Here is a 26,898-nt window from a genome sequence, read left to right on the forward strand (position 1 = left end):
AAATGTAATATTGTAGTCACCTACTATAGCAGCTATACAGCAATTTGGCTGAACCAAATGATTAATAATTTTAAAAATATTTAAAAGTTTAATCATTCAATTAATATTACATACTAAATAGTTAATATATTATGATCTACGTATAAGTAAGAAGGACTTACAAAATCAATAAAATTAATTTCGAAATACAAGCAGTTATTCACATTCGACTCGTTATATACACATGTGACTAAATCATTCCCGTTTCGGTACCGTCCTGTTTAGGAATAAAATATACCTACTCATACTATTTTTTACTGATTTTAAAATAATCAATAGGTTCTAATGTTAATATGCTCAGATAATTTGCGATATTAATATATATAATAAATGCATCTATTTATGGTATTATGCTATTGTTATTTTATCCTATAAGTGTATAGTCAAAATATTTTGAAAATTATAATATGTATAAGAAATGCAAACATTAACATTTGGTAAAATTTTCAAATATCTACAGTTATTCGTTTTTAAATTACTACAAAAAACAATAATCGGTTGAGGAAAAATAGTTATCACAGAAATATGAAATGAATATCTAATAATGCCATAAAAATTCAAAATTCAGACAATTATAAAATATTAATGCGTCTTTTCGGAAAACTTTTTATTTTTGTTAGGGATATAAAAAACTTACATTAGTCGGGTACTCGGCTAGAAAAATGCTATTTATATAATTAATATAAATATAAATTTTTTTATAAAATGGGTCTTGTAATATACTAATATGATGATTATGTATTTTCGGTCTCACGTATTTTATGCATCGCGCGTTCGGAAATAAAATATGCATGCGTATGTCACCCGGCGGGTAGCAGATTGTCCGGTGCAATAAGTATGTATTTATTTTATGTCTAAAAAAGTTAATTAAAGTTCCAAAAGTATAGAAAATCAAACTCACGTAAACATCGATTTTTTGTTGTGAAACTTAGTTGTGTCATAATTAATGTCCATACGTTCAGTAACCACATCGCCGACCCAGGAACACCTTTTCTCGTCCGTCTTTACCGCATTTCGAATTGAAGATATTGAGATATTTCATAAAAATAAGTTGAACAAAACGGCATATGCGTGTAAAATATTATATATATATTAAAGTACGGTTTAACGATTTGTACGTCTATTTCTTTTCTCCGTTAAAACTATTACAACCGTCAATCGTCTCTGACGAATAGCGAAAATTGATGATTGCCATAGATGATAGATCCATATCCATAGATTATATACTGTGATATTGTAATATTGTAATATTATTATTAGCCTGACATTTAAATTTATTCGGAAGTCTGCTGTTCGAGAGACTCAATTGTGTACTTATACAAATGTTATATGCCTGACATGGCAGAGGGTGGGGTAGATAGGTTGTCAGTACATTGAGACTAGACTCATTCAAAGTTTCTGCTATTGGCATCGCATAAATTAGTAATTAATTGTTGTTATCGATATTTTTGGCCCGTATTATTATTGAATAGTACCCGTCTTTTCATTATTAATGTAAAAATATAATACAAAATATTATATTATCAATAATCAATATTAATATCGAAAACCATCATAATTATTTTCAAAATAGATAAAAATATTAAACTATACTATAATTTTCTTCAAACTTTCTTGATGCTTGAGACCAATTATATATAAAGAAAAAGAATAATTTTTGCCTGGCGCAGTCAGGTCAAATTGGATTTTGATAAATTTTAGGTATGCAAAGCATACCTCGCAATGCTCCAAATGACGCCCCTTTTATTAAACAAAAATTATATAGATTATGTTATATGTTAGATAACAACTGTTATATTAGTGTTACTACGATATAATAACGTAAAATCATTTAAATAAATTGGTAATTAAAAATTAATAATATTAATTATAAAATTAATTTATTTATAAAATCCTTATGGTTATTTTAATTCCCCATCAATGATGCGACATTTTAATCTCGCGTCAATTGGATCCTCTTGCGTCAGTTAGTCACGGGGATCTAGCTGTCGAGGGATCTATGTGACCGTTCACCGGATATAGTATATTACAGGCATCAGGCAAGGTGGTATACTGGTATATGTCCACCTTGATTACAGGAATGTTACATTTTGGAAGAACTTGACTGTATAATATATACCGTATTGCGGTTGTAGCTCTGGAACTTAAGAATAATATTACTCTATGCTCTGGAAGTTAGGACCACAGAATAGATATATACAATAACATTATATTAACACAACATTATAACAGTCATGCCATTTTAGTATCATTCAATTATTCCAATTGAACCTCACAGAATTGATATTGTACAGAATAAACAGAACATAATATTATATCGGTGAGTTAACTTACATATAGCAAGTTACAACCACGAACTAATTTATATTGCATAGGTACTATACAATCTACATTATGATAGTACAACATACAACTGTAACAGTCGTGGACTGTGGTTATAGGTACTTATAGATATTATAAACAATCATTTATTGTACGTATACCTGTGTCATAAAGTCTAAGATTTGTGTAGGTGACAATAATTGTTCTATGTTACAATCACATAAATATAATAAAAATATATTTTTTTACCTGTACCGGCTGTATCGTTTTGTATCTATAGAACTTGGATCTTTGTTTTTTCGCTAAATAGTAAATACCAATAAAAATGATTCTTCCATGACGAAAAGATTATCACGGTTGTTGAACAACCATGATTTGGTAAACATAACAAATAGATTAACACTAGAAGTACTTACTATAAATATTTTTAGGAACGATTATAAACGATAAAACGAATGTGAAAGACTAAACGATCTCTCAGACGTATTTTTAACGTTTTATTACTACGTTGTGTCGTTCTGTGAATTATTTAATAGTTGGTATATTTTTTATTTAGTACCCGCTTGCAACTATGGGGTCATCTAAACACAAAAAAAAAGACAAGAAGAAACGACATCACTCAAGCGATTCGTCGGACGGTGACTTATCGTCCAAACACAGGAAAAGAAGACATCCATCTAGTGATTTATCGGATGTCGATGTATCCAATAAACATAAGAAACACAAGAAACATCATAAGAAAAAAGAAAAGCCTAAGGATAAACATGCCAAGTATCACAGTTCAGGCAAGTTATTTTAATAATGTGTTGAACCAAAAGAGTATTATGAATCAACTGGAGCAACCAAATAATGATTTCATAATTTTAAAATTTAATTGTTTTCTAAATTATTATTTTAGTATTGGTATTTCGACATTTTCAATACCAAAATATTATATACTATAGAATAATTGTTAATGCACCTTTTATTTTAATTATCTATACTAATGACTGGCAGTCAAATCATTTTTTGTTTTTTAAAAAATAAGAAATATATATATTAATTAATATATGTTATACGCCTATTATAATATATTATTGAGAATATTAAAAAAAAAAATGTTGCTTTCTATCATATGATTAATATAAAATTGTTTAAATTCATTCAATTTATTTTTAGATATACATAATTATTTTGTTTTATTTTATAATTTTAGATGACGATGTTATTTTTGTACCACCACCTCCAAAAATATCTAGAAATGAGGTTCGAACTCCACCACCTCCAAGTCTTACACCACCTCCTCCTCCTTCTATATCAACAGCATCAGATAGTTTGTCTATTGAAGAAACAAATAAAATTAGAGCTAAATTAGGTCTTAAGCCATTACAGATGGATAATAAAGAAACTACTAAAAGTAGAGATGATGGATTAGAAGTTATTGCTGGTGATGAAGGGGAATTTGTTCATAAACCAGCTGGTAATGAATAATTAAAATTTGAAAAATATTTATTGTTTTGATTAACTATTTATTTTATAATTATTTAGTAAGCTTAACAGAAAAAAATAAAAGTGATAAAATTAAAGCAAGAATAGCTGAGAAAAAAGAAAAACGTATGATCGAAAACAAAATATTAAATGTTAAAAAGTTAGCAGATAGTGATTCAGAAGAAGATGCTATTAGTTGGGTGAAAAAAACAAAAACTATTCAAGAAGAAATGGAAAAAGCAAAGAAAAAAGTGATTAATTATTTTTTATTTTTTATTAATACTTGAGTTATTTTACTATTATGTTGTTTGGACTGATTTTTCAGCAATGTTTTTGTTTTGTCAAAAGGCCCAAGAATTGGAAGAAATGGACAATGTGTTTGGTGTTGGTGATCTCATAGAAGAGAGTACAAAAAGTGAAATGAAGAATTTTTATTCTAGTAAACATTTGAAGGGATTAGAAGTTCAACACTCTATGGTATATAATACAACACTTTTGTGTTTTATGTTTATTTAATTATCTTAATTTTATTTATTGTTTAGGATGAATTTGTTGAAGGAAAAGAAGTTATTTTAACATTACAAGATAAAGATGTATTAACAGAAGATGCAGATGTTTTGGTCAATGTTAATATGGTTGATAATGAATCATATAAACTAGTAATGATAAAATTATTTATTATATTTTATATACAGCTATTATATAAAGATATTTATATTTTCTATTTAGAATATCGATAGACGAAAGCAACGTCTAAATTACAGTGGTTATGACGAGTTAGAAGACATGGATATTGACAATCCAAGTGTGGTCCTTGGAAAATATGATGAAGAAATTGAGGGTTTGAAAAAAAAAAGTTTTAAACTTGGTATGTTATCAAATATATGTTATAAAAATTATTAGTTTATCAAAAATAACTAATAAGTGTTGTTGTTTTTTTATTGTTGAGCTAAACAAAATTTGGTAAAACTTTTTTTTAAATTTAACTAATTCAATTTTTATTTTATCTAAATAAAATCTAATTTTAAAATGTAGAATGAATTACAACTAACTTAACTTTAAACAGTTTTAAATCTTAGAGAATTTATTATTTTGATTATTTTGTAATGAAACACACGTATAATATTGATAAATTATTATATTATCTTAAGTTTTTAACAATAATTCTTTTTTATAATTTTATTGTTCTTCATCAAATTTAGTATACATTTTGAAGCCATTAGTTCAGGTTTTCAACTAAAATATAAAGCTTTAGTTGGGTTAGAATTTTAACAATTTTCAGTTTGTTTTTAAGATAAACAGCATCATCTAAGTTTAGTTTGGTTAAGTTAAAAATGTAACAGCTTATAACTTATAAAATAACTTCTTAATATAATTTTTTGTAATTAATTTTATGTATGAATTTATTTTAGGTGTAGACGAGTACAAAGTAAAACGAGATACTATAAAAGAGAAATTAAAAAAAAAATTGAATCAAGAAACTTTAAATACAACTCAATTGAAACTAGCATCTGATTATTATAATGATACTGAAATGAGTGTTAAATTTAAAAAAGTTAAGGTAATTTTATTTAATAATTAACTTGAATAATAAGTAGTTAACTTATTTATTTTTTTAATAGAAAAAAAAATTAAGAGTGAACCCATTGAAAGCAGATAAACTGGAAAAATCTTTACGGCTTGCAAATAATAATGCCAAAGAAAATGATAATCTTGATGATATTGATGACACATTACATGGTATGTTTATTTTTATAATAATCATTATTTGTATTGAATGTATGGACTTATGTAGATTTATTAGTCATAGCCTTTATGGAATTGTATTTAAATTTTCCTTTTTTAAAAATAACTTGCTTTTTAACATTAAATTTGATTTTCATTTGATTTGATCCTTTTGGTCATACAATCATTTTGATTGTATTAAAATTTTTATTAAATATAATTTTCTGAGGAGCCTCAATATAAGTAAACTTTGTTTTGTCTGTAGTACCCTTGGTTAGAGATTTACTTAGATACATAATTAAGAGGAGTATATAGTTTACAGTCTTCTAAGGAGCAAGCAGATTTTGTAATATTGGTACCAATGATTTGATGGTCTGAAGCATGTCTGGTGTATTTTTTTTTAATGCAGTAAAGTTGTTATTTGCTAAGTTTTAGTAATTAGTTGTCATTCATCATTGGTGTTAATTGAATTTGGATGGTAAATGACTCATATTAGAATGGACATGGTGTCCCGGTCGTGTTTTGTGTTTAAAATAGTTAATTTAAAAGTTGTAAGTTGAGTTTGAGCGTCTAGTTATTAACCATGTCTATTGTTAATTGAACTTGGGTGATTGAACATCAAATATCAATTGGTAAACAAAAGTTATAAATATCTGCTATACATTCAGTGCAGTTATTATATAATTATTCATATATTATAGTGCAATTACAGCCAAAGATATTGAATAACATAGTATCACATTATTGTGGTTAGTATCAATAAGGTCTTTAATCTGCATTACATTGTACTGTCACGGTATTTGTTTTCTATAAAATAATTTGAATAAAATACCAACCGTCATATTATCCAGTTATAACCACCAAAGATAAAAAATAATAATATTCAATGTATTATATTAAATGAATAATATTAATGTTGTGTGGCTTCATAAAGTGCATATACCAATTAGCATTGACTACTACAGTAAAATTTTATTAATCTGGACTAATTGGGGCTTCAGGTAGTTTATTTTAATCTATGGCATAAACTAGCATAATTTATATATTATTAAAAGCTGTCCGGATTAATGTGATTTTACTGTAATGTTATACAATACTGTTTCTTAGATTTCTTTTCCTTGGATAAGTGACCACCTATAAATGTAACAAATACAATATGCTATGTTCTTATTACTCATAAATTATGAATTAAAATTATTAAGTCTTTATAATAATAACCATAGAAAAAATAAACAATTTCAAAAACCTCCTAAAACTGTATTTTAAATATTAAATAGATATACCAATGGATGTCTATAATATGAAGATGGAAAATGAAGAAGATGATGACATGGGATTGCAATTGGCATTAAAAAAAGCAAGAAAATTAAAACAGTTAGAAAAAATGGAAAGAAAATGTGACTTTGCTGATACATTGGTTGTAAGTATTTTTTTCATATAGTAATTTAACTATTTTTTTATTATTGTTAATTATTTCGTTAGTTAGGTACGTAAATTTAATAATTTAATAATTTTTAATAACATTGAGCTTAAAACTCAACAAATAATTTGATATTTCATAATGGATTTAATTTTTTTTAGAAAACTGAATATAATGATAATGCATTAGGTGCAATTGTGCTAAACTCTACTGCTGAATTTTGTAGAACTCTTGGAGATATACCAACTTACGGTAAAGCTGGGAATAGAGAAGAAGAAGAAGATGAATCACTCATGGTAGTATATACTATATTGCATATAATATACATTAGACTAAAATTATTAAAATTTTAAATATATATATATAAATTATATTTGTTTAAGGATTATGATAAAAATAATATAAAACAAGAACATGCAGTTAACTCTGATGAATCTAATGATGGATGGAGAGAAGTAGAAATGGGTTTGTCATGTTTTTTTATTTTTAAAGATGTTTTTTTTAAATTTAATTTATTAATTTCAGAGAAAAAATTGATAGATCTAAAAACAATTGATAGCAAGCCGATTTTAGAACCAGAACCTGATTTGGGTAAAGGTGTAGCTGGTGCTTTAAGATTGGCTATGAGTAAAGGATATATTGAAAAAGAAGAAAATGCTCGGCCATCTGCTTCACGATTTGCTCATCTACAAGCTAAAAATTATTCTATTGAAGACAAAACATTTTTGTAAGTTATAATGTTTTAATATTATAATTTTATTTTGTTGATTTCATCAAGTATGATAAAATACATTTATAAATAATTAATTTTTTAATTTTAAATTAAATTAATTATGTTTATGAATTTAGAGCTGAAGATGATAAATTAAGTAGAAGAGACAGATACAGTGGTCCTACAGTAGAGTTTAGAGAAAAAGACAGTTATAAACCAAATATAAAACTAGATTACATTGACGATGATGGTCATTTATTAAGTGAAAAAGAAGCATTTAGGTTTGTATACATTTTAATATCAGAAATTAGAAGAAATTAATAAAAATATGAATAACTCAATACCCAAATTATAAATGTATTAGGTATTTGTCACATAAATTCCACGGCAAGGGTCCTGGCAAAAATAAAATAGAGAAACGTATAAAAAAAGCTGAACAAGAAGCCGTAATTATTTAATTATAATAAATTTAATTTAAATTCATAAATTTTAATAATTTATTTTATTTTTAGCTTATGAAGCAAATGAGCTCAACTGACACACCTCTTGGTACATTGAATATGTTGCAATCTAAACAAAAACAAACACAATCTCCTTATATTGTCTTGAGTGGAACTAAGTCAACTCATCAAAACCATGGGTAAAAATTCAGTTTTTTTTTTTATATTATAATGAATTTAATAAATTTATGATTTTTGCAGAGGTTCAATTTCAAAAACAAAAATTGGCTGAGATAAATAATCATTTGCAAACATTTAACATTTTATTGGTAATGTAACAACGGACAATTATTGCTTTTATAATTTGATACTGTAAAATTACAAAACTTATTAGATACTAATTAAATTATACACCCTTTAGATGTTATCTTATAAATTATATGTATTAAGACAGTAATTGAAATGTATTTTATAGACAATATTAAAATTTAAATGTTACAAAATTAAAATTTATTGATGTTTGTGTGTTTGGATTTGGAATATTGGACATATTGTTGATTAGACAACTTGTGTATTTATGACTCAGTCTAAGGTATGTCATTTTGGTCAATTTGTGATGAGCCTGATGTTGACGATGTAGGAGAGGTTATCTTTTTCTTTTCGTATGTTTCCATTCCTTGTGAATATGGTGATTTACTGTTTGTCATAAAATAGTAAATTCCTTTTTGGCTATAAAACAAAATCAACATTCATTAAATTACCATTGCATCTATTAATAATTATTATCATATTTGCGTTTTCTGCAGTGTAAGGTGTATATTATATGTGATGAGGTAGCTGATGCAGGTGTGCTGTTTTCGTAGGACATAGATTAAATATAGTATATATATTTAATCTATGACTGTTACACAGGTGTTCACTCACTTTCTGTCCACATGTTCACCCATGACTATTAATGGCGACGTGTCGGACGTTTTACAAAATTTTAATTTGTACATTATGTAGCTTATACACTTGACAGCTAAAAATGGATTGTTGGTATTTATTGACTCTGCAAAATATTCAACAGCCCGTACATGGCTGCATGATGTATCTATGGACAATTCAGCAAAATCAATTAGTGCTCAAACAATAACAAAAAATACATTTAAATAGTAAATACAACAATAATATACCCTTATAATGGGCATGGTCTACTTTTATGATATTAATGTGTACTGTGTACAGTATGTCAGTACATTACCGATGTTAAATAAAAAGGTATAATTACTAGTGCCGCATCCAGGTTGTGCGATACCATTATTGGCATAAAAATCCAAGTGACCAAGTGGTGAAATTTTGCCCTTGAAGCCTATATTGCTGTGGACTACGTCTACGAATAGCGCGTCTGATTTGTCCAATACTTCGTTGCTGAGTAAGAATGTGTCGAACAATGGGGAAGCTGGGTCTAGACCTGAAATAGACGAAAAGGTAATTTTACTTGGTTTTACTATCTACCATAAGAGACATTAGAAATTTAAGGTCGTACTCGTGGGTGTTTATAATGGCTTAATCTTTTTCTCCTGCAGGAAATTTCTTGGACTACGTAACTAACGAAAATTTAATATTAATTTTTAATTTTGTACCTACACAATGTCCTATTAAACACATTTTTGGGTTATTTTGGTTATTATGATTTATGAGTAATTAATAATTTAGTAGCAAGATGAAACTTATACACAAAAAATAAAAGTTTTAAAGTATTTATAATGACCTAAAAATAAAAACAAGTGTATGATAAATTTTAGGTGATACTCAAGCCTTTTAAATTCAAAAAACTAGTTACGCCTATAGGTTATAATGTTTATAATAATTATAAATTTATAAATAATAAAAAATTAAAATAATTTTAATTTATAATATAATACCAATTAAATTGTCCATCTTTCTCTTATCAAAAAATTCAGTCAAGAAGCCACAACACCCGCATGTGTTGTCTCCGTCTTACAAGTAGGTACGTGATATAGCAAATTTACGCTTAGCAGATCACGTTTAGCTCCGTTAGTTTAAAAATTAGAGTGAATCGACCTATTATAAAACTTGATGGTAAGAGCATTATCTATGTTTGTATGTATAATTAAGTTTTAAGTGAGTTATGAACATTTTTAATTTATGCTATGTTATATACGCATAACTTGCTAAAAATTTGAACAGTTGTAAAAAACCAGCATACAAACACCGATAATGTTCTTACCATCAAGTTCCATACAGGTCGATTCACTCTAATTTTTAAATGACGGAGCTAAACGTGATCTGCTGAGCATCAATTTGCTATGTTACGTACTTGTAAGACGGAGACAATACGTCGTGCGGGTGTTAAGCCTTCTTATAGTCAGTTTTTTCCACTTTTGGTATCAACTTCTTCCTCGTTAACGCTTTTTCAGCTAATAGTGTAAGTATAATAAATTATGCATAGATACGGAAAATATTCATTTAGCCTGCAAATTTAGAAGTTTGAGCTTTTCTAATGTATGTGTTTGATGTAAATGATATGTTCGTTATCATTATGTTCCCAATAATTGTTGAGATATTATAATATCCTTGTTAAAATCTCACAAAAATAAAAAAAGAAGTATACTTAATAGTATCAATGATAATACTGTTATAGACGTTAAATAGACAAGGACTAAGGTGGATCATGGATATACATCATATATATCCACCTATGCAGTCTTGTAAAGTATTTAGAATACTTTTAAAATACTTTTTGAATCAAATGTTTTAAATATGGTTTTGGATGTGTTTGTATTTGAAAATCAAATACTTTTATTTAAATACTTTATCAACTATTTTTCAATAAATGATCAATAAAATTATTATCTTTTTTTTATAGTCAGAACTCAAAAGTAAAATCATTGAAATGTTATTTTATTTTATTTTGACCTTCTAAAATAAAAGCGAAATATTATTGATTATTTTCGTTGAAGCCTATATTAGTACCTATACTGTGAGTTGTGACGTGAATTATTGGAAACTATAAATGTACGGGTTACGGGTTTTGTGTATATTACAATGTGTGCATATTATTAGCATAATAATTATATATTATTCCAAAGAAGAAATTTAAAAATTAATTGGTAATTTAATTAAAAAACACGTGCTTAGCAGCAGAAGGTATTCTTAGAATTATTTATTTAGAAATAGATAATATTCATTTTAAATTATAGCATAAAATATGAAATATTATTTTATTGAGTATAATATACTTATATATTATATGAAGTACATTAATGTTTAATACCTAGCTCGTAAGTTGTAGCTATAGGATAGCTCTAGTCTACAGCAGGTGCTAGGTACCTAGGCTAGAAAATAAGTTGTTTAGTACCAATAGTACCAGTAGCTATCTGCTTTATATATTTAATGTATTTAGATAGATATATGTATTTAATACTTTTTAAGTATTTGTATTTATTCTTAAATACTTTTTAATCTGATGTTTTGTATCTATTTAAATACAAATGAAAAGTATCTTTTTACAAGACTGCACCTTGGTTAGGAATTTATGATATTAGCTGTTACACGTCTTACTATTATCACGTGTAATTATCCAATATAATATTATTATAGTAATGGTGAAATTGGTGATTACCATAAATTTAATCTATTATTGTATATATATGTTTTTTACGGCGCCCAAATCTATGATATGTTTCGACATAAATTTGCAAAATAGTTCGGTGAAAGGCAGATATTAAGTTTTAAGATTAAAAAGAGAAAGAATAGTTCTAGTCGCATTTTATTTCACCATAATTTTAAGGAATAAAAATTAATTTTACTGATTTCTTTACAATAATTCAAAATTCAGATATATGTATAGGTAACTACAGAGTACTGATTGATTTACGTATGATGTTCATTGTTCATAATCATTTTTCAAGTTTGAATAATTTCTGATTTCTAATTACAATAATGATCATATTTTTCAGTATTTAGGTTTTATATTATCTAAAGAATGTAACTACGTACTTTTAGATTCTGAACGGAGTGATGAATGTATTGATTTTACAATGATGTGTGTTTTTTATTTATTTATTTTTTTTATTTTTGTGTCTGTCATCACGTTTTGGAGTAGTAATAATGTTTCGATTTTTGACTTCAGCCCCTCTTTGAATACTCATCTAGTTGGTACTTGGGGGGGGGGTAAAAAGTAAAAAACTTTCCAGTAATTTTCAAAAGCATCTGAAAAAACTTTGAAAAAATAACAGAAAAACGGGAATTTTTACGGATAACCACTTTTTGAAAAAATCGATTTTTTGATTTTGCTGTAACTCAAAAACGAATCATTGTAAATACTTGAAATTTTCACCAAATGTTTATATTATGGTTATCTATTTAAGATTAAATTTTCAAAATATTTTGACTTTTTTTAAGCTACTTATAGACAATTAAAATGTTCGACTTTTCTAAGTTTTTTTTCTTAAAATGCCGATAAAACAATTTTGGCTATCCAAAAAATCTTTAAAATTTAATACAAGGTTTATTATAAGTTGTACTTATCGTAGTAAAAAAAAATCAAAAATCGTTAGTCACAATTTTTGTTTATAAACATTTAAAGTTCAAATGTTTACGAAATATATCAAAATCACCATAATTTACAAAGAATTTTGAACTTGAAAATTCATAAAATTTTTGTGATTTATACTTAAAATTCAAAAATCCAATACTAGGTTATCCATAAATTTTCCTTCAAGTAACTGTAAAAAAAAATTCCATTGTCAATATAGGAAACATTTTATGAGCGTATGAAATTAAAATAACGATATATTACAATTTAAATATAGGTAACATTATAATATTATATCCAACTAATTATCATTGACTGACAAATCATCTCCGTTCAGAATCGTTTTTCGTATACAATGATACTCGTCATTGCATTCAAATTTAACACATCCATTATAGTGACCAGTGACCTACTCTCCATCTTTACTATACAGCAGAGCGATACTCAGTTACCCACTTTTTTTCATATAAGAAATGTAAATATTTTTACTATGTATTTGTTATTTGTTATTTATTTGTTTTTATGATGATTTGTTAAGAAAACTTTTCTCTTGAGTCGCTTAATAAATTTAAGTATAGTAATGGTGGTAATCTTATACGTCAAAATCACATCAACCTACAAAGACTGTAGCCGATCACACGTGGTAGCATAAAAGGTATCACACGGACGTGGAGAAAAACAAAACCGTTGAGCGTCGGAAACGGTGCACGCGAGACCCTATATAAATAATATATTTACAACAGATCACAATCACATTAAATTATGCGATATTGTGTAGTCACAGATTACGCGGATCGCGATAGTAATGATAAAATGTTGGTGCACGCACAATGTGCGTATTTGGCACTAAACAATATTAAACTACAGCGGTCGGTGACAAGCGTGCGCTGCTATGATGATGCGCGGTTTTGGTGAGATGCGTCGTCTGGCGAAAGTGCACAGAACGAAACGCACTGGCGGCACAGTGAGACTGGTATACGATAAAACACACGGCCAGCGGACGGACAGTCCGGTAAAAACACTACGACGAATGACGATCAAACATCATAGAGCGGTTACAAACTACACGTTCCGTAGAAATGTCGAACACCTTGCGACGAGCGCACACGAAATGAATGGCACGTAGGTGACATGCGGGAAAATAAGTGACACAGGCCGGTTTAAAATTTTAAAGTAACGAGAATGGAAAAGGGGAGATGCGGTAAAAAGTTCTGTGTCCCATGTCCACTCACGTGAACCGTTTCAGATTTTGAATGCATAACTAAGATCCCGCAGTTTGAATATACATACTACCTAACTCCTCTTCAGATTGTTTTTGAATGCCGCAGATTTTAACTAAAATATATGAATATAAATCAAAATGGCAAACAAGTTTCATATACCCCCAATAATGCATATCTATTGTTGTGTACCTAATATTTTATAATAAGTTTAATAAATTATTGAATATTTGAGTTTTATGAGATGATTGTCGAAGATATCTTGGGTAAGTATTAATGTATAATAATATGGTCGAGTATAATTTAAAAGTAAAACATTTATCAATCCAGCCGGGACTATATCATTCATTGATTTGATATACATATTTTGTCCTATTTATAGTATATTTTTATTTTTTAATAAAATTAAGTACCTATTAAGTCAAACTATATCTATATTCTGACGTTAGACATATTTTGTAGTTAAATATAAACCACATATGAATCAAAGATTTTTTTTTACAATCAAACCATTAAACAATAATTTAATAGTGTATTTTATATATTTTTCTAGTAGGTATCTACTATCCAGTATAAGTAGTTTATCATAATAATGATACATAGTTAAATTCTTTAAATAAAAATATATATTTATTATCATCTTAATGTATGTTACAAGTTGCAATGTAATACGAATTTAAATGTCACTTTCAGTGTCACTTGAAGTCTTTATTCTTAGTAATAATAACAATAAAGTTTTAATTTTAACACTAAACATAATATATTTGGTGCTTATCCTAATCGCGGTTCATAACAATTAGCAATAATAATGTGATATAAATTGTGTAGGTACATGAGTAATGTTGTGATTAAATCCGTTTATAAGTTTTAGTTGTCAAAAAATGGGTAGATGATTTATGCATTCTGTATGACTTATGTGTCTTCAAATATTTAGTAGGCTCTATCCATTCATCATTGTATATTATGAATAAATAATGATTTATGATTTAAGATTTACATTATCACACGATTAAACGTATCATAAGGTATATTTTAAATCGTGTTCCTTCGAAGGGACGGGACGGTATAGTGGCACTGCTATCTGCTGCCGTAATGTTACTCTACCTATTGGATGCGCTTCTATTTCGTCATCAGATAGCAGGTTCTATAAGATATTAATGATATTATTATGATTTTTATTTCGAGATTTATTTTTAAACCCTCAACCAACTAACGTAGTAGTTTACGACGATGTGTCTATATTCTGTTTTTACCATTTAATAAATTCTCTAAATTTTGTATATGTATTGTCTTAGTATTTATGCTTAACATAAAGAAAGTGACTATACGAGTAATTTATTGATCGACGGTGCGGCATTAGGCAAGTAGCTATGGTACGCATTGACTCAACCAGGAAAACTTCCTAGCATCTGGTGGTCGGATAATACGGTGTTGTATTATAATTATTATAATATACACATCGATGTCGGTGTATTACGAGTTCAATGTAAAACGACAATCGTAAGAAAATAATTTTTAATAATAATAAGTCAGGAGACGCTGTGTTGGCAGTATGTAATATAGACTATAGAGGTAATAGAATCTTCACCATCCAAACTAAATAAATTACCTAATCAATAAACTCGGAACACAACATTACTATACTATTATACTATGCGGTGCATGATGATATTATGTGAATATGATTCGCACGTACCGGTTATCCGCTGGATCGTGCTGTTCATCAGCCGCCCGACGTGGCCGGCCACTTGAGCGCCCAAGCTGAATCCGACTACGTGCAAGTCGCGCAGGTATAGGTCCGGTCGCAATCTGAACAGCCTCAACAGCAACATCTTGGTGCATTTTCCCACCAGTGGCACGTTGTGCACCGCTTGCACGTAACACGGCGGTTGCACTAGTTCCTTGTAGTCCACCGATATCACGTTCAGGTTTTGGTATTCGAGGTATGCTGGTGGACAACAATCCGACAGACGGATATATATTAGTTTACGCACGAAATGTTATTTTTCTTCACGCATGACATTCGTACGTGTTTCACAGTCCCCTTCACATAATTGTATTTAAAGCTCATTCTGCAGACGTATTTGGACAGACGTTTGCCTATGTATGCACGATATTGCTAACTCTATTGTAGCTACGATTTTAATTTTTAATTTTATATATTTTATATTTATATATATATATAGGTACTTTATTTTATTACAGATGTTTAAATGAATTCAGAATTAAATCCTAATTTAAATGTTTGGAAACAATGAACAATCGATTATATTTCCGGTAAAAACATCAGAGTATGAATTGTTTATATCTGTCAGACCCTACACGTTTGAGTGCTGGTTGACAGTCGTTGGCGATGTGCTGATTTTTTATGTATATAAATTATGTTTATGATTTGTTTTTCGTCCATAATATTTTTATTTTAATGTATTTTTAAATTTTCATTATTATTTGGAGATTATGAGCGTACAGTAAAACCTCTAAACATCAGACATTCTGCAAGACTCCTGCAGCTCCCTAACTTATTGGCCTAATTACGTACGTACGATTTTACCGCAGCAATGGATTATATAGGTAGTAACATGCAGCCATCATGGAAATACAATTTTTTTACTTCGACAGCAACGTATGTTCGTCATTCTAAGAGGTTATGGCTATATTGTATCTATTTTTATAGAACAGTACGGGAATAACTCACCTATCAGATAGTATTTCATATAATAATTTATTAAGTAGGTAAAACGCATCGTAACAACAGCTGTATATAGCGAGTGGAAAACATTTTACGGGTAGTTACAGCATGCGTCGCCAAATCTTTTCTATCTGCCGGGGAGAAAAATAGTATTTACTGTCCATTAGACGGAAAAAGGTCATTTTCCAATGCTCCAATCGAAATTAAAAATTAAACTTTTCATGCAATCGTAACAAAATATATATTTTCAATGTCATTACTTATATTGTAATTATGTAGAATGTAGATTAATCAAGCTGGACAAGTTAGTTATTTTTTCAATAAGTTAAAGTTAAGTTACTTTAATATAAATAATAATCAGTTAAAATATAACTTAGTTTCTGAAATTTTCTACATTTCTAATTTAGTTTAATTTAGTTTTTGGTGAAAATAAGAATTAAGTTAAAATAGAAATTAAAAAGTTAGTTTTTTTGGTAGTGGTGTCGTAAGTGATATATCATAATAAGTTTGATACTATTATCTATAATTCGTTAGACTAACAATAAGGGTCACCCACATTTATAAATATATAAGCCTATAACCAGTACATTGAATGTTTCTTGTGTATTAGGAAACAGAAATATTCTATATGTGTAAACGGAATTTTCCCTTTGCTTAGTGGTTGTAAGAAGAAATATTGAGATATAAGCAATCATTAAAAGATTCAATTATTGATAATTTTCTAAATTACGCGAAACCATCTTTTTGTGGCTATTACAGTATAAATATAGTAATAATAATATTTTCATAAAATATCATTTTTTTAAATTCATTTTTTTAGATTATTTGTGTTTTTTTTTTATAGCAATATTTTATTGAATATAGTTTGTACTTTAAAGAAGTCATAACGAAATATTTCCAGTATTTTACAAACCGATCTGATTAATCAAACAAAAGGAAAAAGCCTGATAATATCCTCTTGACAAAACCAATTTTGATTTTTTCGAGTATCTCAAAAAAAATAACCATAGATATGTTTTTATTTTCTCCTAATATAATTGTCAAAATATGTTTACTCTTTTTGAGTTATTTATAAATATTTGAAATTTAAAATGTTTTTAGTTTTATTTCTTTAGATATGTTGATAAAAAATTATTTACTGAGTTAAAATTCTTGAAAATTTAATTTAAATTTTACATAAGTTTTTCTTATACAACTCTATATGAAAATTTAAAATTATATAGGCATAATATTTTTATAAACATTCGGAATTTAAATTTTAACGAAATTCGCGAAAATTTGTTAATTATTTTGTTGCAGTTAGAAATTTATTAAAACGTGCAATTTTGATAGTTAATACTTGTAAATTTAATACAAATTACAAAGTTCTTCATACATAAGTAGTTAATAGTAAAATCAAAAAATTATTAATTATTGTTCAGTTGGAACTCAGCATTTGGCATTTATACGTACTAGTATAACTAATAATATAGTATTACGTACTCGCAACTTAGAGATTTTTGCAATAAAGAAAACTATAAAAATAACTATAATCTGTCCAGCAAGAGAACACATTGTGGTCCGACGGAAAATCGATTCTTCTGCGCATCCCTACGCCATATTTTGCATAGTGTGTAACCAGTCTCGATTAAAGAGTATCTTGTTGTGGAGACGGGGGTTGGGAGGGTGTACACTGTACATAGTCGGCGTGTTTTTTAGTTGGATAGAGTGTAATTAATTTTTGTATTTAACACATTATGATAGATTATTTTATGCATTCAATTCAACTCGTTTAGTTAGAAAGTCTTATGAAATTAAAACCAACTAGTTGTGTTAGAAAGTTACTTTAGAAGTACATTTTTAACTTAACTTTAACTTTTAAACTAGTTAGTGCTGAGTTTTAGCATATAAGATTATACGTATGGATATGTTGTCCTTCAAATTTTCATATATGGTTTGGTGAGGTGAAGGAAAACGATTTTTATAATTTAGATGAATTAGGAGTTGGGGTAAATTCCTACTGGAGAGGTATAAACCGAAGCTAATTTAAATCCATTAATTTAGTTTGCTAAGTTATTTTTTAATTTTTTTCAGAAAACAATTAAAATATATATTTTTTTTTTTTGTAAATTTGTATATCTTTGTATATCCCATGAATATAAAAATTATATTTAGAAAAAAACAATAAATAACTATGAAAAATGAGATTATACATAGATATCGAATAAAAGAAGTGTAACATGCGTGTACATTACTTATAATATATTTATTGTCCATTGAAAACTTTTTTTTTTGTTTGGTCGATCGCGACAACCTAGAAAATCTCGGAGGTCGATCGCAAGTCTATCAAAGTTGGCTACCTCTGATCTATAGGATAGCTACGTACAATTTTCTATCTTCATAATACATCATTCTTCCTAGGATACTAACATGATTTCTTGTATTATAAAACTAGTAACGTTTTTGTTTGTTCATAAATAATTTTAAACAATTACAAATGTTTTATTTTATTTATGTTAGTTAGAGACAGTATTTTTTAAAAGTACCCTATTGGCTAGGAATGGCTTTGCCATGTAAAATATGCCAAGTAGTTAATAAACTATTGTTCATTCTATAATCGAGGGAGCTTATCATAATATCTAGGAATCTTATATTTTTTGAATTAAAATAATATAATAATAATGTTACCGTTGAGACCATAAATTATATTTATTTAAAGTAGAATAATAAATATTTCGCACATTCAACTTATACTGACCATCAGATATCAGTTAATTTTCTGGGGTCCTAATTCGCTCATTCAGTTACTCCAGACTCCTGATGGCTACATATTAAACATGTCACTGCGTTGTTGATCATTGTCGATATAAATCGATCAATGGTTGATTTACTGAGCGTGGATCGCGTAGGTGTAGGATTGGTATGCCGGTATGCGCTAACATGAAAATATTTTGGTCGAAGGGTTGAGGTACAGATTCATTTATAGTGAGTTGTAGGACGATGTGTAGTTATGATATTTTACTACTTGTTTTTGTAATTGTTGGTTTAATCATACTAAATTGTTATTATTGTATGAAAAGACCTTAATAAAAACTACTGATACACGGTATAGTGTATTATTTAAGAATTAAATTTAATGGAACTTGAGGGCTATACGTGTAATTATTTATGAAATATAATGGTTCGTCCGAAATAGACATTTAACATTTCATTAGTGAGTGCGTGATATTATTATTATGGGAACACGAGGGTATACCTAAATGCGTTTGTATACGGACTAGAATTTTGCTTTAATTAAAAGCAAGTTATTTTGTGTTTTTGACTTTACTGATATGGTAAAATACAAAATTATAATAATAGTAATAATAAATAATAATTAATTTTAGAAAAACTAAATCTAAATTATGTCAAGTACGTATCTAGATAGATAAAAAATGGCTTTATTCCCAAAGGGGTTGTTTATAAGCGTAATCAGGTGATATAACTCCAACTAACATAATTTGTATAATAAAAGTTTTTAATACATTCTATTTGTATATCTATGTATGTTTATAAATATTTATTAAAAGTGCTCAAATAAAATAATAGGATATAGGTATATATAGACTTAATAAGTCATGTTGATGGTTTGAACGAAAAGAAAAAGATTAGGTATCAAAAGAAAATGTCATACTGCATAAAATAACATTTAACATAAAAAAAACTGAATTAATATTAATATTAATAATAACAATTTGTTATTTATACTTTTTTTTAACTATTAATAAATTTAAGATTTAACAATAATAAACACACGTTAAAAATATAAAAATAATGTAAAATATGTTTAAACCAGTGAAAATATTAAACGTACCTATGAGAAATTAGTTTTTATCTAGGTTATTATCATCAAGTTCTATAATATGAAATGATTTATGAATATTGAATGTATGAAAATATCCACACACACTATAAAGTGTATAGTTTCACGTGTTTTGTAATATTATGGAAATTATCAGACTTTGAAGCAACTACATTGCAGAAAACATTAGGATCAAAGGATTGCGTAGGTATATAAAATAATAATTAAAAAGTGGGCAAGAAGGTAGCCGATCTGCTATATAGCTGTCTCTACTCTCTTTTGTACCACATAATTGAGTAAGTCACTGTGAAGTATGTGTTTAATTTGAATTCAACGATAAATCTTTGCATACGAAAAACGATTTTGTTTGAAAATGGTTTGTCAGTCTATGACACTAAGTATATTGTGTGATATATTTATATTACTACTATGGAAATTACTAATTACTAATTTTAGTAATATATCTATCTTACAATAATTATTACTGTAGGTTGAAATTGTATGCATTATTCAGTAGCTTAAAATTTATCAAAATATTTTGTAAAATGTCAGGGTATATAATAAATAATAATATAGGTTTTAGCCAAAAGTTTTAAGTCTCTACAAAAATTATTTTTTAAATAACAAAAGATAAAAAAAAATGTTATTTTTCGCTCAAATATCAAATTTAATCAAATTTGAACTTGAAATACTTATAACAAAAGGTTGTGTAATCGTGTTATTGAAATATTAGGTTTCTTAAGAACAATTTATAATGAATGAAATATTCTTCTTATAAAAAGGAATCTATATTAAAATGTTTATACATTTTTAATTAAAAAGTAATTGGTAAACTTAAGTATTTTTTTAGACGATTTTTGAAAATTTCAACTTCAAACGCCTGTAAAAAAATGATACCTTAAAATTATAAAATTTTCTATATCTTTAGACTACTATAAGAATTAATTATTTGGAATATTTTGATGATTTTTCAAGTTTTTTAACCAATAAATAGCCTAAATTTAGTTAAAATATTTTAAACATTTAATTGAATATATAAATCGATAATTTAAATAATAGTGGAATCTTTTAAGTTTTTGCGATTATATTTGTTTTAATTAAAATAAAATATAAAAACCGTTTGATGATAAATCCTTTATGACTTATACTATGTGTTCAATAAATTAATGAAAATCATTAAAATATATAAATTGTGTTATTCTAAAAAAATAGTCATTGTTTTGTGAAAATGGCGTTTTATACAAATTATTTTTTATGCTGAACATATTAATGGAATATTATATTCACTATTCAATTTATGCATGACTCACTCTAACACTGCTTTTTAGTCGCACTATAGAAGATCTACATAGTACATGTACATCTAACTATCTAAGTTGGAACGATGACTAGTTTAGCGTAATAAGCTAGTTTTGTCCCATGTTAACTATTTATAGTCATCTTCTTAACTTAGTCCTCTTATAGTTGTGGTGTACTATTAAAACCTACATAGACCTTAACAATTAGAGTATTAAAAAACTTAAATATAAAATTTATGTTTAAATTAGTTTAAAGTTTATACGAGTGTCGAGTACTAAAGACTAAAGTATACATTAATACATTATACGCGTCTATCGGTTATAATGATTACGTGTTAGTTTACGTACAATATATTTTTGACCAGCGACATATTTCGTCTTATGTGGTAAGGTTTTCACCGAAATCTTATTAACTCGTTTAATTTGCTTTTGTTGACAACGTACTAAAATACTATATCCGCTGTGATGTGGTACAATAATAATGTTTCATAATTATGATGATAATGTGTATGACTTTAAAACGACGTGTCTAGTGACTTACTAAATTCTTGGTAAATACATAGTATACCAAAACTTAAACACTAGTTTAAAATATAAAGTTGCGCAAGTTGATAAAATTTGTTATTATGTAAAGTTAAATGAATTTGTGTAAATTGAACTAGAACAGAAATTAAAAATCTATTAATATTTTAACGGAAATTTTAGTTATCCGTACTATCTATAACATTTATTTTGTTGAATAATATTTTTGATTAATATTGCATACCTATTTACTAAATAAGTTTAAAATACGTGTATTATGTAATATAATAAACTCCATATGAGGCGATTAAAAATATAATTGTAAATATTAAAATATGTTGACAAAGTAGCTAGTGGGGGTAGCTACTTAAGCTACAAAAACATAATTTTATAAACAGGCCAATGTTTTTCAACGTTTGTACCAGAGTTTAGATAGGCACATTAAAAGTAAATACCAGCCATCTGTAAATACAATTAGGTTACATCATACTTACATAACCCAATCAACAAAAGAGTTTATAAAAATTAGAAACACATTACCTGCACGAAAACTTTAGAAATATATAAATAGTTATTTTTTTATATTTTCATAAAATTCACAAACATATGTATTTATATTTAAACATTGTATTATTTGTTAGTTTTTAAATCGAGTTTTTTAAAATTTTATTGTAATTTTTTGTTTAATTGGATTATAAATTTCAATTAAATTACATATTTCAACTATGAATAACGATATTACCATTATTTAATTATTATTAAAAAACATAATTATTCATGGGGACGTACAACTTTTACGAATATTATTATATTTTAAACACTCAATGATATTTTCGAAAACAATTTTTTCAACCTTCTGTACTATTAATAGTAAAATAACTTAATAGCAATATCAAAAACCATAGCATGCAAATATATTTAGCCATATGCCCATATTATAGGCTAATAGACCGTCTCTGTTTAGAATCATTTTTCGTTTACAATGATAAATCATTGACTTAAAATGTAATACATTCATTACAGTGACCCATACATTATTTTTACACTGCAGGTTGTCTGCAGTGTAAAAATAAATATTTATGTTATACCAGGTTAAGAGTTACAGTTACCTGGTCTGAGCTCGGTATTTGGCGAATAGTCCTTGTGACCCGTGTAACCGTGTATGAGCAGCTTGATGGGTGCGTGCAGTATAAAAGGAGCTTCCAACAAGGTCTCCGGCTTCGTGAAGTCTAGCACATAATCGTCCGTGTACCTATTTATATATTATATATACATATATATATATTATGTGTTGTGCATATAGCGAAAGCAAGAGAAAAACAACGTACGTCTAAATAAAAAACTGGTATATTAATTATTTTTTCGTTTTGTTTTACTATTTTGCTACGTAGCCCTTAGGGCACAAACGCACGTACAGAAATTCAACATACACGCATATAATATATAGGTACGCGATTATTATGAATACAATAATTATTCTGTCTTTTTCGCCACCGTTGCCGCTTGTTGTCTAATTAAAATCGTCAACGGTCCACGGGGCGTATAAAAACGCATAATAAACGCATGGCGCGCACTCAAACACACATGTAATATAAATATGGTCCGTAGGTATTTTAATTATCCACGGGGCTTTTGCGCGCCCACCCGGCTCCTGTCTTTCTACATATAGTTTCTCCTCTGGCCTTTATTATGTGTATATGTGTAGTGTGTACTATCACAGCTGCAAAATGATCGTACACAATATTATAATACCTACCTGTCCTACCTATACATAATATATATGAATATACAAAGTCGGCAAGTAGTCGTGTAATATTATAACAATATAAATAGCAGTTGTGTATATGAATTATTATTGTTAGACGATTTTTCTGGACCTGTTAATCTACAGAGCGATGTCTTGCGTAATGACCAAACGAATTATGCACATTCATACCAGACGTGTACTCAAACTCTGACTGATATACACGGCAGACATATTATGTCGTCGGATTTTTTTCTCATCAGCTTTTTATCCATTTTGGCGGTACCCTGTGTAACGCGCGTATAATATTATGGTCGATGAGCTAGACTAAAATTATTTCTAACGCACCTAAAACCTACCTACGCGTGGAAATTCCCATCATTATCTGAGTTTTCTAGTTCTATAATATGTAAAATGCACATATATAATGTGTATATATCGCGTATTCCACACAATATGCGTACAGGGCACTATGACAGTATACAATACGTCTCGGTTGACAAGTCTCGCTCGTTAGTTACCACGTACCCCTCATCGCCACCATCTGAAGTGTGAGTATAAGTACAATGTTCAACGGATCGTGATTTACCCTGGGAACGCTTCAAATCTTCAAGATACCTATATGTAATATATGTTTTAGATGCAAAAGTTATGTATAGCGCATACGCCAACGAGTTTTACTATAATAATATTAAATAGGTAGGTAGGTGTATGGTGTATATCAAAGGTGTTATTGAATGTAAATCATTAAACAATTTTTTTTCTTATGGATAGCGGTCTGTGGCATCGAAATCATGGCAATTTAGATAGGTATTTCCCCACGGATTAAAATATAAGTCTATCCCAGTTCTCGGTACGTCCTCAACATTGCACTTTTGTGCGTCAGTAACTTAATGAGACTTTCTGTAGAATACTAAATATGTTTATGACATACGTGTTTCATAAGTTTGAAAAAAGTTTGAGTTTGTTACTCATATTTCATGTAGGTTTCATACTTCAGAATAGTGTTGTAGATAGGTAATCCCAACTCTATTCGAAATTTACTAGCAGTTTAATATTCTAATGTGCACTAATCGAGTAACTCGATAGATAAATATGACAAACCCAAAACAGAGTTAGTTATTTTATGTAAGGTACCTTTATCCAGTATAATAATATGATAATGTGCATGGTGCAATAATGAATTATTACGGTTACACAACCAATCCGGTTAATCATACATGAGATAGTACGTCTGTATAGTACTATTCTTTCATTGGTCGTATTTATTTTAATTATCCATTTTCTAAATTTGTACTCTGTATATTTCATTATACTCTATAAGAGACAATTTACATTTTTTTCGAGTCGTATACTAATAACTAAATAAAATTTATTTCCTCAAGTAAATATGGGAAATCAATGAAAAACGGTATTTTAAGAGGTGATTTTCACTATCAAAGAACACGTCTTACAATCCAGACCTTTTTAAGCTTGGAAAATAATTCATTAACATAATTAGGAAAGACTGAAAAACTTATAAAAATATGAAAATAATAGATATATTTAGAGTTATTTGAAAAGTGAAAAATTGAATGGTACGTGCTGCTCCTGATTAGTGGATTATTAGTTATAAATTATAATTAAGTACATGTAGTTCTATAAATATTATATTTTATAAAAAACACGACGTACGTTTATTTAATTTTAACTGTACGTCTGTACGCCTTACTTCATGTTTTTATTGATTTGTATTAAAATTAAAATTTTTTTGAGTCAAATTATAAGAATTGTATACAATTTTTCGACAGCTTAAATTTTTTAATTTTAAAACATTTTGAATCATTTACTGGTATAAATATATTCTTTAATTAAAATTATTGTTAAAAACATTTGGATCGAATTTTGGGCAAGACAAATATTTGATATACTAACTATAGAACTATAGTATTTTAATATTATATATTATTGCAATGAAAAATCTATATTTTAATATTAAATTCCAAGTTAACTGCATTTTGTTTACTGAATACAATATTAATCTAAGTACATTAGTTCGAATATGCACAGCGTGTACTGCTTAAAATATTTTAAGTGATATATAAGAACATAAATTATTTGCAGTAAAAATAGTCTTATTTACTTATTGACAGAAGTTGATTTAACACTCCACACACGTAATACAAAATAAGTAAATTTAAAAACAGAGAAGAATACAAAGTACACGCAACGTGACTGACGTGTGAGCACACTAGAAGTCCAATTTCTTTAAATTAATATTTGGAGATTATGGCATAATAATTTTATTATACTCATATCTTAATCATCCTATGGTTTATAGACGTGCTAAGTGTCTGGATATAAAAATTATTTGAAAATAAAAAGTGATATTTTGGTAATATATTAACAGTTCAATGGCGATTTGAGGGTATTTTTTAGTTGATTTTGTTACATTCTATTCAGAAATTAATACAAGTAAATCGAATTCTTGTAATAATTTTGTAGATGTCAGTTTACTAAATTTTAAATTATTTTCTGAAATTTAAAAAGTTTAAATTTCTAAAATCTTATAATAATTATATAATTCATATATATTAAAGTTGATACCTTGTAATAGATGTTTACTATTTTTTATGGAACTATAGTCTATAAGCTATAACCAAATGTTATAATAAATTTAGCGTGCTAGAAAAACACCTAAAATAATGTTAGGCCACAATTATATTATTTAATTGCGATTTAAATTTCATTATAAAATAAACTTGTAGAATTAATTTAATAACTAAAGCCATTGTAATCATTATTAAAAACAATAACAAAACTTAAATTGACAGGTCACCTGGGAGATTAAAACGAGGCTTTGAGAGGGATAAAAGAAAATATTCTCTTTCTTCCATGAACGAAACTACGAAACTAACATCTATAATTTATATTGAGAAATTATTGTATACGTATAAA

General features: G+C 27.4%; 2 protein-coding genes across 2 annotated transcripts in view; one reads left to right on the plus strand and one right to left on the minus strand.

The window, feature by feature from the left end:
• The first annotated feature begins 2,932 nt into the window (after positions 1 to 2,932).
• LOC113555058 (U4/U6.U5 tri-snRNP-associated protein 1) lies at positions 2,933 to 8,566 on the plus strand. Its single transcript, XM_026959362.1, has 16 exons — positions 2,933 to 3,146; positions 3,557 to 3,820; positions 3,889 to 4,079; positions 4,177 to 4,305; positions 4,371 to 4,487; positions 4,558 to 4,696; positions 5,241 to 5,389; positions 5,451 to 5,568; positions 6,831 to 6,973; positions 7,135 to 7,269; positions 7,357 to 7,438; positions 7,499 to 7,700; positions 7,823 to 7,966; positions 8,050 to 8,131; positions 8,198 to 8,325; positions 8,387 to 8,566. Exons 1-16 carry the CDS (start codon positions 2,933 to 2,935, stop codon positions 8,415 to 8,417), a joined length of 2,268 nt encoding a protein of 755 aa, XP_026815163.1. The 3' UTR covers positions 8,418 to 8,566.
• Positions 8,567 to 8,679: 113 nt separating this feature from the next.
• The window catches only part of LOC113555059 (pancreatic lipase-related protein 2-like), a 40,282-nt gene continuing 22,063 nt past the window's right edge, over positions 8,680 to 26,898 (minus strand). The window contains exons 4-8 of the mRNA XM_026959363.1: positions 23,327 to 23,469; positions 15,585 to 15,836; positions 9,396 to 9,578; positions 9,050 to 9,218; positions 8,680 to 8,854 (exon numbers count right to left, since the gene is read on the minus strand). Of these exons, the coding sequence (XP_026815164.1) occupies positions 8,713 to 8,854; positions 9,050 to 9,218; positions 9,396 to 9,578; positions 15,585 to 15,836; positions 23,327 to 23,469 (889 nt within the window). The 3' untranslated portion in view covers positions 8,680 to 8,712. The remainder of the gene's footprint in view (positions 8,855 to 9,049; positions 9,219 to 9,395; positions 9,579 to 15,584; positions 15,837 to 23,326; positions 23,470 to 26,898) is intronic.

This window comes from Rhopalosiphum maidis, chromosome 2 (genome assembly GCF_003676215.2).
Source record: "Rhopalosiphum maidis isolate BTI-1 chromosome 2, ASM367621v3, whole genome shotgun sequence".
NCBI classification, from domain to species: domain Eukaryota; kingdom Metazoa; phylum Arthropoda; class Insecta; order Hemiptera; family Aphididae; genus Rhopalosiphum; species Rhopalosiphum maidis.